The sequence below is a fragment of the Eupeodes corollae genome, chromosome 1 (assembly GCF_945859685.1).
Source record: "Eupeodes corollae chromosome 1, idEupCoro1.1, whole genome shotgun sequence".
NCBI classification, from domain to species: domain Eukaryota; kingdom Metazoa; phylum Arthropoda; class Insecta; order Diptera; family Syrphidae; genus Eupeodes; species Eupeodes corollae.
In genome coordinates, this window is record NC_079147.1 from 165,744,342 (window position 1) to 165,758,045 (window position 13,704).

General features: G+C 34.0%; 1 protein-coding gene across 1 annotated transcript; it reads right to left on the minus strand.

Moving 5' to 3' along the window:
- Positions 1-11,606: 11,606 nt before the first annotated feature.
- Positions 11,607-13,364, minus strand: LOC129946676 (uncharacterized protein K02A2.6-like). Its single transcript, XM_056056939.1, has 3 exons — positions 13,200-13,364; positions 12,368-12,760; positions 11,607-12,323 (listed from the first exon to the last, which is right to left on the minus strand). Exons 1-3 carry the CDS (start codon positions 13,362-13,364, stop codon positions 11,607-11,609), a joined length of 1,275 nt encoding a protein of 424 aa, XP_055912914.1.
- Between the last annotated feature and the right edge of the window lie 340 nt (positions 13,365-13,704).

The window sequence follows — 13,704 nt, forward strand, 5'->3', positions numbered from 1 at the left end:
TAAATGTGTAGGTATACGCATACTATATCAAATTCAAATGTCTGGCAGATTTTTTTCAGCCATTGTCGGACGTAAGCGTTCGAAAATGAGCATTTTTCCTATTTCGGGTTATCTTGAATCTCTTACGTCATTTGAACCTCCCCAAGCTCTTGTTTATGTACAAATCGGCGCAGATTTACCTGCTTTTTAATGATTTTGAGATTCAATCTGAAAAACATCTGTTAATATAAAATTTACATGAAAAATTAATTCGTGTTAAAGTATTTGGCTTTTTTTTAGGAAACATTTAAGTTACAAATTTGTTAGTAAAGGAAAGCTAGAGCTAGATATACATGTGTTCCCAGAGGTTTTGTTTTTATTGATTAAGGTATTCAGAGAAATAAAGTCAATGCAAACTTGACAAAATTAAAATAGGAATTAATTGAAGGCAATGCTAATGTTTGGATTTAATTTCGACTCATCTTTATCAAAATGTTAAAGTTACCAATAGCTTCTTAAAGTTCCAAATATAAAATGTCTCGTGAGTATAATGCTTGTTAAAAATAATATATTATAATAAATTTATTTATGTACATACAAAAATATATACATACATATATTTAGATACTACTTTGAAAAGTACCTATACAAAACAAAACAAAATATAATACTAAAAAATACTGTTTGTGCTCCCTCGCATAAATTGTTTCGTTGCTATATGAATGTATAAACAAAAGAATTTAAAAGTTTGGTCATATTTAAGTTTCCTGTTTTGTGAATATGTGACTTAAATTTTGTGCAATGGATTGACTTGGTTCCTTTTTCTTAAAAAAAAATATTTAATTACATTTCATTTAAATGTTATTTATATACGTATTTACTCGTATATCCCAAAAATTTGAAATTATAGATACGACGTGTCTTAATGTTTATTTATATTTCCTATGTATTACAAAAAAACATTTCATGTTACTTACAAAATTGTAAGCCATAAAACAACTTTAGTCAATTGATTTTTTTTATATTAAACATTCTAACAAGATGTAGTAAAATTATGTAATCCCAATTCAATTGTTACATTAGTTCTATTAATTTATTTGTTATGGCAGTTTAAACTAGATTTTGGAACCTAAAACTTCATCCTAATAACAATCAAGATAACTCATTTCGTAATACGACTTTTTGATGGCTAAAACGGATCTTATGTATGATGATATGATAGAACGTTAAAAACACCTTGAAAGTAACTATTTGAAACTTTTCGATAAATGAAGGCGGTAATAATAGCATAAATGCCTACTCGTTGGTACATATTTGAATTATTAACTCAATTACTATTCCCTATAATTCGAATGCTCGTATTTATTTATTTAGATTATTATGTAGCCATTACAGATCGTAAGCTAAATCGAGTGCAACTCAAAAGTTGGCCAGACCACCCAGCACACCATGTAAACTCTCAGCTTAATTAATCTTTAACTTTTCACCAAAATTGTTTCCTTGTAAAAATGTAACTCTATATAAATATACGTTAATGTTAATTATTTTAGATCATTTAGCAGATAATCATGTTTGTAAAACAAAAACAAAAGATTTAAAATAAAATACATTGTAAAAAGAACAAACAGTTAAGGAAAATAAGGGATTTCTGGCTAAAAAAAGAATTATTATTATTATTTTTACTTACGAATTATTGTAAAACAGAAAGAAAATACTATATTAAGTAAACAAAGCATCAATTAAGTTAAAATACAAACAAAATCTATATAAAACAAAATTAATGACAATATTTATTGATGATACACAAATCCACCAAATGTATCTCGGAATGAATACAAAGCAACATTATGATATATATACCTACTTACGTTTATATTAATGTATGTATGTATATTTTAAAAAAGAGCATATAAAATAATTTACATAGAAAAAAATAAAAACAATATTACAGTAAATTAACTTTAGGCAATAAAGCTACAGATTTTCGGAAACAAAATGCACCGTTTAACGTATTTTACAAAACAAATGAAAATGAAACTTTTAGCTTAAATTATTGATATTTGCAATTATTTAACGGTTTACATAAAATAACAATGACAAACAAGTAAGGAATTTTAAAGTGAACAAAAAAAAAAAAAAAAAAAACAATATGCTAGTTATTATATATGTAATGTATACACCCTAAAACATAAAATATGTAATAGATGAGAATATTTAAATAAATGTCTAGACATATGTACTAAATAAGAAAAGAACAAGCAATGATGTTCTACTTTTCTAGTTTACGAAAACCAAACCGAGAACAAGAACCTGTATAGTCTGTGAAATCTAAAATTGGATTTAAAATGGACCTACCTCCTGAAATAAGCGTATTTATCATCTAGTGTAGTTTTTTAGACCTAAAGGTCCAACTTTAATAGACTTAACTGAAAGCAAGCTAATGTCAAAACCGAACGAAATGTTATCAGAAGTTATCGTCAAAACAAAAAGTAACCATAATGATTCAAGTAACTTAACCAAATTTGACATTTGCCTAAGCTCGAGCCATGTAAATGGCTCTTGCGTAATTGCGCGAAAGTTAGCGAAACTTAACGAAACTGAGCAGAAAGTCTATTATGGTTAGTGACATATAAGACTGCGAGTTTAACGCGGGGTTTCATATAATTCAAGTTTTATTACTTTAAAACGTATACAATGAAATCTATATATATAAAAGAAAGTCGTGTTAGTTACACCACTTATAACTAAAGAACGGCAGAACAGATTTGGCTGAAAATTGGTAGGGAGGTAGCTTAGAGCCAGGAGACGGACATAGGATACTTTTTATCCCGTTCGACAGCGTTCCCGTGTGACTTGACATGAAACGTCAGTCACTATAAAACGTGGTATAACAAAAAAGAATCAGACTTGGAATAACAAAACGCAAATGACAGCTATGTAATTGACGTAAAATGACAGCTATGTAATGACGTATGGATGACAATTTGATATTTGTAAGAAATCAATATTAAAACTATTTCTATTAAATAAATAATTAAGAAGTGGATTGAAGTGAAGTGAAGTTTAATTAAAAGTGAAGTGAAGTTTAATTAATAATGCCGCGACCAGCCTGAAGCTCTGGACCGTACACTTAGGAATTTTAGAACTGAGTAACGTCCGATGAGAGGTGTTGTGATACTGTTTGCAGGTGTGCCAAGAGCTATAAAATCGTCGTTTCTGTGGACTTCTGTCAAACTTTAAAGATTGACCACAAATATGCGCGTACATTTGGGTGGTGATAGTAATGCAGCACAATTTTCAAGAACTCTTTTGGATATAGGAAATGGAAATATTTTAAATAATGATGGTGAAGTACTAATAGCACCCACATTTGTTACTAGCGTAACTAGACAAGATGAATTAAAAGCTAATGTTTACCCGTCGCCCAAATTCCAGAAAAAAACGGATGACTGGTAACGCGAACGAGTGATTTTAGAACCTTAAAACGATTCTGTTCCAAGCATAAATCATAAAATTCTTTCAATGTTTGAAGCCCATCAACAAACTTATCTTTCTATTGTAAATCTGACTGATCAAGATGATGCTATTGATATTCCAATCGAATTTTTGAATTCTTTGAATACATTAGAACTTCCTTGGCATAAACTAGACTTGAAAATTGCGGCTCCAATAATACTTATGAGGAATTAAATGCACCGAAATTATGCAATGGTACTAGATTACGGATAGTAACTATGCAGGGGAAAGCGATTGAAGCTAAAATTCTTTCCGGTTCAGCTCAAGGCCAAAGCGTTTTCATTCCCAGGATACTGATGATTACTAACGAATGCCCTATATAGCTTTGTTTTGCTATGTCTATCAATAAGGCACGGACACTGAGGGTTGCAGGCATTTATATCACAAATCCCTGTTTTACCCACGGAAAATTTTATGTTGCTTGCTTCCGTGTCAGCTCGGCAAAAAATCTGTATGCTTACAAAAAAGTATTTTAACCATAATAGAAATATGTATAGAGATACTTTATAAAAATTATTAAATAAAAAAGGTACAATATAAGAAAATAGTAGTTTTTCATCCTAATTTTTTTATATAAAATAGTTGAATACCTCCCGGGTGAAGTCGGGTAAACCATCTAGTATACTAATATACACGAAAATTAATAAATCAATTAATGAAGAAGATTGGTGGCGGCACAGGTGCTCGTGATAATGTCCAGGATGTAAGTGACCGAATGATGCGGCGAAAAGGTAAAGGTGACAGCTGGCAGCGGAAAAGGGTGTCATGGCTGACACAAGGAGAAAATCTTTCTCCTTCGCTGCACGACATCTGTCAGACACAACAGTTTCCTCCACACTTATTTGGACTTTGACTTGGCTCTCCTTTTTTGTTGTAAACATTCGGACCGTCTATTATTTTCTGGGGCTGGATGTAAACTGAAACGAATGCGCGTTTTCCTGCCATGACTCGGCTGAGTCGCGGGAATGTTGGAAAATGATGAAGTACTTGCAGGCTCGGCTTTGTTAGCTTCAGTAGATGTTAAGCAAGTTGGCGATGAGCAAACTGGTGATGTAAGATCAGTGGTAGGTGGTGATGGTGGATTCGTCTCGATAACTGAATCCTCTACCGTCTTTGGTGATGACGAAAATGATGTCTCATATGGTGGATTGTCTTCAACTTGATGACTTTTCTTTTTTGATTGTGATGGTTGTGAAACACCTAGGTTAGAATAAGAGATAGGATTGGTTAAAGTGAATTGTTTACTCCCCTGAACTTTCGAAGTTGGGTGATCATTTTCGGAGGCTTCTCTTTGGCGAATTTGGTTTTGGTGGCGACGCCAAATGGAACCATACTCAGTTTCCACTCTGTACATTCTTCTTCCTAACATATCTAAAATGACAGCTTTGATCCATTTAGTTTTATGGCGATATATTCGGACGAAAACGGTTTGGCCACTGACGAATTTGGCTGACTTTTCCTTAACGTGTGTTTTTGAATCGGGGCACAAGGCAGATAGCGCAGTTCGATGGCATCGCCCGAGTTAAAGAAAAAGAGTTTTAGTTTTGTTTATGAGTTCTGTTTATTGCTGTGGTAGATTCACGACTGAATTTCTATATCTACATTTTGTAGGTTGTTCGATCAGATATGTTTCACATTTATTTTTAATATGCTGATCGAACAATTTACTTAATATATTATTTTACAATTTAATATTTCATTAATTGTCAATTTGACATTTTAATTTACTCGTATTACATTTCATATGGAGCTCATTGCATATCCGTTTGGGGTTGTTGGACTACAATGGTGACGAAGGTCACCATACAAATATGTAACTTCTCCCCCCTTATTTTTAAGATTCTCCTGAATCGTCGGAGTTTCTATAATTTTAACATTTGGTTGGGGCTTTGTAACATTCTTTATTTTAATTTTTAATTTACGATTTGTCTTGTTTATGAAAAATATTACAATAAGAATAATTATAATTATTAAAAACATTGTTATATTACTGATTTGACTTATAGTTCTGTGAAATATTAATTCATTAATTTTTTTTAAATTTTCAATTTGTTGTATTCTTTATATTTCTTCAAACTTTAATTTGTCTGTTACATTTAAATTTTTGTCTTCTTCATAATGAAACTTTTGAATAAATTCTAGTTGATAGTTAAAAATAGTTTCATTTAATATATTTATTGAACAATTATTAATATTTAATATAAAATTTCCAGTTAAAATTAATTTTCTATCATCACAACCATTAGTAACATTTTCTTTGTCTAAGTTTTTGCATATTAAAGTATCGTACTCAATTTTTATTATTTTCTTTTCTTTATTATAACGAAAAGTACAGGAGTCCTTTGTTATACTTGAATTACTTAAATTTAAATCTTTTAAATAAATGTTCTTAGGATTATAAACATTGAACATTGTTTATTTCTATAAACTGTACATTTTCTATGTCTATTTCTAGTGTCTTTCAATGTCTAATGTCTGCAAATTTATTTGGTCTTTTAGTATTTGTTGGATCAACATTTTTTAAATTATGTTTTCTGTAATATGTTTCGTTTTTGTGTCGTAAATGTTTATAGTTTCTAATGTAACCTTCATTTCGTTTTTCATGATAATTTTCCCTAGATACATTCCTTTTTTTTAATATTTTGTCCTTTTTAGCTTGTATTCTGTTTTTTAAATTTATTTGATTCGTCTTTTCTGCTGAATTTGGACTCATACCCAATGTTGAATGGTATCTATTATTATATATCTGAATGGCTTTCTGAATTTTACGATTAGTAGAAATGTCCTTGTTTTTAATCGTCAGTAAGATTTCTAATAACGTTGAGTGCAATCTCTCTATATCCGAGTTTCCAGTATGTGAATTTGGTTTGGTCATATGCATTTCTATTCCTTCTTCTCTAAAGTATTCCTTAATATTTTCTGAATTAAATTCATTATCACAAATAATTTTTCTAGGTTTCCCGAATTTACTCAGTTGTTCCTCAATGCATTCCAACTTACTTGTCCAATTCTTGCTACTTAAATTGTAACCATAAGCTTTTTTAGTCAATTTGTCAATAAATGCCAGGTATGTTAATTTATTAAAATGGTAAACATCCATGTGCAAAATGTCATTACCTTTAAGTGGAGTTTCTGTTAGTTTGAACTTAGGTCTTATTGGTTTTCTGTCGTATTTACCTTCTTGACAAGTCTGACAATTCCCTATAACTCTTGAAATTTCTCTTATTAGTTGTGGAAAGTATATTTTGTTTTTTAATTTGTGATATGTTTCTACTATACCTGAATGATTACTCTCTTCGATGTGATACAATGATATTTGTCTATGAGCATCTTCAACTTTTTCTAAGTCTCTTGCTCTCTGTGTCAGTTTGTAGAATTTTACTTGTTTGTCATTACCATACATTTTAATTAAAACTTTTTGAACTTTATTATATTCAGTGTCAAACTCAAATTCTTGTAATTTAAGAAGTCCTCTTTGAACTCTTTGACTAAATTCCTTTCCGTTGAATTTTTTATTTAAATATTTTACAGGCATATGGTCAGTAATTATTTTAAATTTCTTTCCCCAAAGATACGGTCTAAAATATGCGGTAGCCCATACTATTGCTAAGAATTCCTTATCCGTTGTTGAATAATCTTTTTCGTGATCGTTTAACGTTCGGGAGGCATAACAGACTGGCTGCCCGTCTTGAGTAAGAACAGCTCCTAACGCATAATTACTAGCATCCGTAAATAGGGAAAATTGTTTGTGGAAGTCGGGAAATTTGAGTATGGGATGTTTAATTAGATTTTCTTTTAATCGTTCAAATGCTTGAATGTATTCTGGGTCCTTACTGTTGATTTTCATGTTCTTTTTTAGGTATTTTACCATCGGGTATGCTATTTTAGAGTAATCGGCAATAAATTTTCTATAATATCCAGTGCTACCTAAAAATCCTTGTAATTGTTTAATTGTCTGAGGCAAAGGATATTTCTGTATTACTTCTATTTTGTTGGGGTTAGGTTTCATTCCCTCTGCAGTAAGTATGTGGCCTAAGTATTCTGTATTTTTCTTAAGAAAAGAACATTTACTTAATTGTATCTTAAGATTGTACTCAGCTAATTTTTGAAAAATTTTGTCCAGTGATGTTATGTGCTCTTCTAATGAGGTCGAAAAAATTAGTATGTCATCAAGATAAACCGTGCAAATTTTGCCTATGTACTCTCTCAATATTTCATTCATTAGACGCATTCTGGTATATTCATATAGACCGTTTGGTGTTACAAATGCAGTCTTATGAATATCATCAGGATGCACCTTTATTTGATGATATCCCTTGGCTAAATCAAGGGTTGAGAAGTACTGAGACCTACCTAACTTATCGAGAATACTTTCGATATTTGGTAATGGGTATTTGTCGTCTACAGTAATATCATTGAGAGCTCGATAATCGACGCATACTCTGTATTTAACTTTTCCTTCGATATCGGGTTTTTTAGCGACCACTACGATTGGTGAAGCATATCGACTATTCGATTTTCGTATTATGCCCTGCCTTTCCATATCATTAACTTGGATTCTTACCTCTTCTTCATGTTTCTGAGGCAGACGGTACAGTCTGGCATTAATTTGTTGGTCTGTGGATAATTTTATTTCATGGAATATACTTTCGCAGTTAGTAAGCTGATCTCCATCTTTATATAAAAGATTTTTGTATTTTTGAAGCAAATCTTGTATTTCTTGTCTCTCGAATACTTTTAGATCGTCTAGCTTTACCTCAGTACTACCTTCTAACTCAAAGCATTGTAAAGTTGGTTCTATTTCTAATGTCATCGGAAGTATAGTTTTATTCTGTAGAACCACTTCCTTTTTTACAATATTTATACTGTCAACCATGTTACTAAGAACATCCATTCCTAACAAAAGACTATATGCTTTGTCGCCTAGTGATTTTCCATATGCTCTAACAAAAACATTTTTTTGATAACCAAATTCAGTAGGTACAGGAACCTGATAAATTTTAAGTTTTTCAACGCTTCGGTTATTTACAGTAGACAAGTTCACTGTAAGCTCTTCTAGTACGTTATATGATGAACAGTCTATTTTACTCGTATTTATCAAACTCATTGTGGACCCCGTATCTAACAAGCATATATGTTTCTGATTATTAAACGCGAATACTACCTGTGTTTTATTACCTGAGAGGCTACATTCAGAAAAACCGGAGCTTCTATTGAATGACTTTCTTCTTGGACAACTTGAGATCCTTGATCTAAATTATTTATGTCCATTGGCTCAACATTTTGTCTATTACGAGTCTGTCTGGAATAATTATTGTTGTAGTTATTTAGTGTTTGGTTGCTATTTTGTGCAGTATTATTTAGTTGATTTCGATTTGTCTGACCCGAATTATTGTTTGTGTGTCGTTGATTTGTGTCATTTGTTCCACTTGCATTGAAATCAGTGTTTTGTCGTCGCTGATTCGTTTGTCTTGAGTTATTATAATAAAAATTGTTTTGAGACTGTTGATTATTTTGTCGATATGCCCTATCTGTCGGCCTAAAGTCATTGTGTTTTCTATTATTAAATCTGTTTGTTATAATATTGCCTACATCGAACCCTACATACGAATACAAAATGCTTTTGACTTTTAGTAAGTCATATACATCTCTTATTTCTCTAGCTAAGTTCCCTGTAGCTAGTTCTCTTATTTTATTTATAACTATTGAGTATAACATGGATTTTAACTGTTCTCTATTGTTTTCGTACATAATTATTGTATTAATGTCAGTTAATAAAAATTCGATTTTATTAATTAAGTCTAACACCGAACTTACTCTTAAGTTGTTTATGCGATGAGTGACTTCTCCCTGGTCGATGGTTGGTCGGAATGAAAGCTTTAAAATATTTTTGGCCTCCTCCCACGTACTGGTGTTGTTGGTAAGCAGTAGTTCTTTTGCCCTTCCTATTACCTTGCATTGTGATATTGCTGTCCACATAGCAGCTCTTCTGTCTTCCGGTGTCAAGCTCATGTGATTCTCAACAACGTTGATAAACTGGGTCAACTCTTGCCTGTTGCCCGAAAATTCCTTGATGTATGAAATTTCTTTCATAATCACTATGGCTCGACTATCTTGCTGTTGAGAATTGGCCTCCAATCTCAGCCAAACCTGAGCCATTGTATTTATAAGGGTTATTTGGTCGTTTGCGGTTGCCATTTCGTCTATATCTTCGATTGGCAAGTTCCTTCTGGAGTCGTGAAGAATGTGGCGTTTAATTTTTAAAATTTATTTTAACCAAACTCGCACAAAAAAACTATTGATTTGTAGTTTGCACTGCACTGTTTGTTGTTCTTCTTCTTTTTTTTTTCTTTTTGTGTGTTTCTTTGTTGTGACTGATTTATAGTCTACAACAATAACTTACAATTTGTTTTATTAAAAGAACTTCTAGTGTTTTTTTTATTTCAATTTACACAACTCGGGTGGAGGTGGGGTTGTGGACGGTTAACAAAACACTTATTCTTTTTTTTGTTAGCTCCCGGCAAATCGTGTTAGATATTTTATCGGGTGGAGTGGGACGTGGACGGTTAACAAAACATGCACTGTTAACAAAATATTTTTAACTGATTTGTAGTTAATTTTTTTTCTGCGTTTGCTTTCCGTATCGACTGCGCCAGTTAAAGAAAAAGAGTTTTAGTTTTGTTTATGAGTTCTGTTTATTGCTGTGGTAGATTCACGACTGAATTTCTATATCTACATTTTGTAGGTTGTTCGATCAGATATGTTTCACATTTATTTTTAATATGCTGATCGAACAATTTACTTAATATATTATTTTACAATTTAATATTTCATTAATTGTCAATTTGACATTTTAATTTACTCGTATTACATTTCATATGGAGCTCATTGCATATCCGTTTGGGGTTGTTGGACTACAATGGTGACGAAGGTCACCATACAAATATGTAACTCCCGCGGAGCTTCTCCGCAGGTGATTTCCCATCGTTGCCCGGGGATGACCGGAATGTTGCTAAAAATACCTGTAGAGCGTCTTTACATCGGGTGTTGTCACAAAGAATTTTCGCAATCGATGTTTTGAACATCCGTACCATTCGTTCAGCGGCTCCATTTGATTCTGGGTTGAAAGGAGCGGAAGTGATATGTTGTATTGAGAACCGGTTACAAAAATGTCGAAATTCGGATGACGTAAACTGAGTGCCGTTGTCAGAAACTATCGTCTTCGGTAACCCCTTCAGAGCGAAAACCGTTTTTAACGCATTTATCGTAGTCGTTGCTGTACAAGAAGCCATTTTTATGATGAATGGAAAATTCGAGAAAGAGTTGACCACTATCCACATGTGTTTCTCGAACGGGCCCGCAAAATCAACATGAATGCGTTCCCAGGCTTCCTCTGTGCGTGGCCAACTTGTGTAGTGTTTCGGAGGCTGGCTTGCATCTGGCAAGCGTTACACTGGGAGACGGTTCGATGGATGGCGTCGTCGATCCCAGACCACCAACAATAACGACGAGACATTTGCTTCATTCTGTTCTCGCCCCAGTGACCTTCGTGGAGTAGAGAGAGTACTTGTGACTGAAGACCTTGTGGGATGACAACTCTGGTGTGATTTGTCTGCAATAAAACAATGTTAGTACATATACATAAGCTTAACCTTCGTCTAAAAAATGGAATTAAATTATTTTCGCTGCTGAAAGACCATCAGCATTGCCGTGTTGCTTCGTTGGTCGATAACGAATCGAATACGTGTAACCCATTAAAGTGACTGCCCAGCGCTGTAGACGTTGGATAGTCATCTGGAGTAACTTTTTGCTTGGGTTAAAAATTGTCACGCTGGTGGTCAGTGATGATCTCAAATTCCCGACCATAAAGGTATTGGTTGAATTTCTTCTTTTCAATTTGGCCGTATTTTTTTTGTGACTCAGTGAGTGTCTTCGAAGCGAAAGCAATGGGCCTTTCTAATCCGTCAGGAAACGTGTGAGATATAACGGCGTCGATGCCGTGGGATGATGCGTCTGTCGCTAATGATAATGGTAAATCCTCTTGATAATGAACCAATTTTGCCTCACGCATTATTGTCTCTTTCAGGGTATTGAACGATTGTTGTTGCTCCTTATTCCAGACGAACCTTATGTTTTTTTCCACGAAGCATGTTGAGGGGGCCTGCAATTTGAGCAAAATTGTCGATAAATTGATGATAATAGTTCATTTTTCCGAGAAACGATTCCAAATCTTTAAGGTTGGTCGGTCTAGGTAACTCTCTTATCGCTTGCAAGCGTGACTCTGAGGGATGTATTCCATTTTTGTCAATAATATGACCTAAGTACTCGACCTCTTTTTGTGCAAATTGGCATGTAGAAAGATTGCACTTCAGGCCGTTTTTTTCAAAACGCTCTAAAACTGTCTTCAAGTTTTGTAAATGATCAGCTGATGTTCTACCTGACACAATGACATCATCAATGTATACGGCGCAACATCTTAAATCGCATATCAATTGGTCCATGAATTTCTGGAATATTCCGGTGGAGCTTGATAAGACACAATTTTTTTTAGATTCCTTGTCCAAAGGAATTTGTAAATAAGCCTTAGACATGTCTATTTTTGAAAAATGTTCTCCGTCCTGAATGCGATGAAAAAGTTCTTCCTTCTTAGGCATCGGATGACGATCGATTTCCAGTTGAGGGTTGACGGTTATTTTGTAATCGCCACATAATCGGATTGAGGCGTTTGATTTTCCTACTACTACAATAGGAGTTGCCCACTGAATCGTCTCAACAGGACGAAGTATATCAAGTTGAACCATTCGCTCTATTTCCTCCTTGACAATGGACTTTTGAGCATAGGGGACTGGACATATTTTGGATGAGAACCGACTTTGAGTTTAAGATGTGCATCAAATTGGGTGCTGCGTCCTAACCCAGGACTAAAAACTGATTTATGGGATTCGCAAAGTAATTTTGCCTTCACAGCAAGTTCATGTTTATCGTCGTTGCTCGTTTGAAACACATGCTCTTCTGATAAACTGCGTAGCGTATACTTAAAAGCTCTTAACCAATCCAAGCCCATTATGTTAGACCCTTGCTCACTCTCAACGACTAAAAGTGGTAAAACGAGTGTGTTTTGCTTCCATGTGACTTTAACGTGGACGATGCCTTTGACTGGCACCTCAAGATTACCGTAAGCTCGTAGTTTTATCTCTAAAATAGGTTCACCTAATTTTGTATAGCCTTGTATGCCAACTAACGAGCGAGATGCACCTGTGTCTAGCTAAAAATTTAACGGAGAGTCATTAATCGTGAGCGAAACCATTAAATAGTTGTTTATAGGAGGGTTCTCCATTGTTCCTGAAAGCGTACAGATCTCTGCCTGGCCTAGTTGATGAATAGAGTGAGCAGTTTCATTCGTTTGACGGTGACCGCTGCTTTTAAAACTATTTTGACCACTGCTTGAGCGTGATGTATCAGGTTGACAGTTTTTGCGGTTCTTAGAGAAATCTCTTTTATGAAATCGAGAACGTGAACGTGAACTTGAATGCGAATTCCTAGACTTGCCATGCATACGCTTTGTATATGGCCCTTACGATGACATTTGTTACAAATTGAATCTTGATGTCTACATTGTTTCTATCGTGGCTCACGTGGCAATCGGGACAAGACTTACGTTTAAAAAAAAATTGCTTAGACTTACTTGAGTAAATGGCGTTTACCTCCGATGTCTCTGCTGAGCCTTTGTCGCTGTCCTTTAAAATCGACGAAGCAAGCTGAGGTGTTTCAAATCCTGTGATGATCTGCTGCAATTTTTCCAATGTGGGGTCTTTGTCTTGTGTCGCTGCCAGTCGGACGTGCTCGTGCGGGGTATAAAACGCTATCATGTCCCGAATCAGCAGCCTTCTTTCTTACAGAAAAATGCACAATCTTTCGCAATCCCTTTGAGTTCAGCGATCCAATCGCTATAGTTTTGACCGGGTGACATTTTGTGGCGGAGGAATTTACATCTCGACGCGAGTATATGTTGATTGGATTGGAAATGTTAGGTTGAACTAGAGATTAGCTTAGCAAATGTATTTTTTAGAAGGTTTAGAAGATGATCGCCGCACGATGATAAGAAATACGATTTCTTTAAATTGTCATCTGTGACCGCGTGAGCCTCGAAATGCTGCTTTAGCTGGAAGAAGTAGTTTTCCCAACTTGCCTTGGCTGGATCGAAAGCTT

Excerpts from the sequence above, each read along its gene's own strand:
- LOC129946676 (XM_056056939.1), bottom strand. The coding sequence starts at position 13,364 with ATGATAGCGTTTTATACCCCGCACGAGCACGTCCGACTGGCAGCGACA. Across the intron at positions 12,761-13,199 it reads GCTCAGCAGAGACATCGGAG|CTAGACACAGGTGCATCTCG; the intron begins GTAAACGCCATT and ends TTAAATTTTTAG. Across the intron at positions 12,324-12,367 it reads ATGCACATCTTAAACTCAAA|TCCATTGTCAAGGAGGAAAT; the intron begins GTCGGTTCTCAT and ends TATGCTCAAAAG.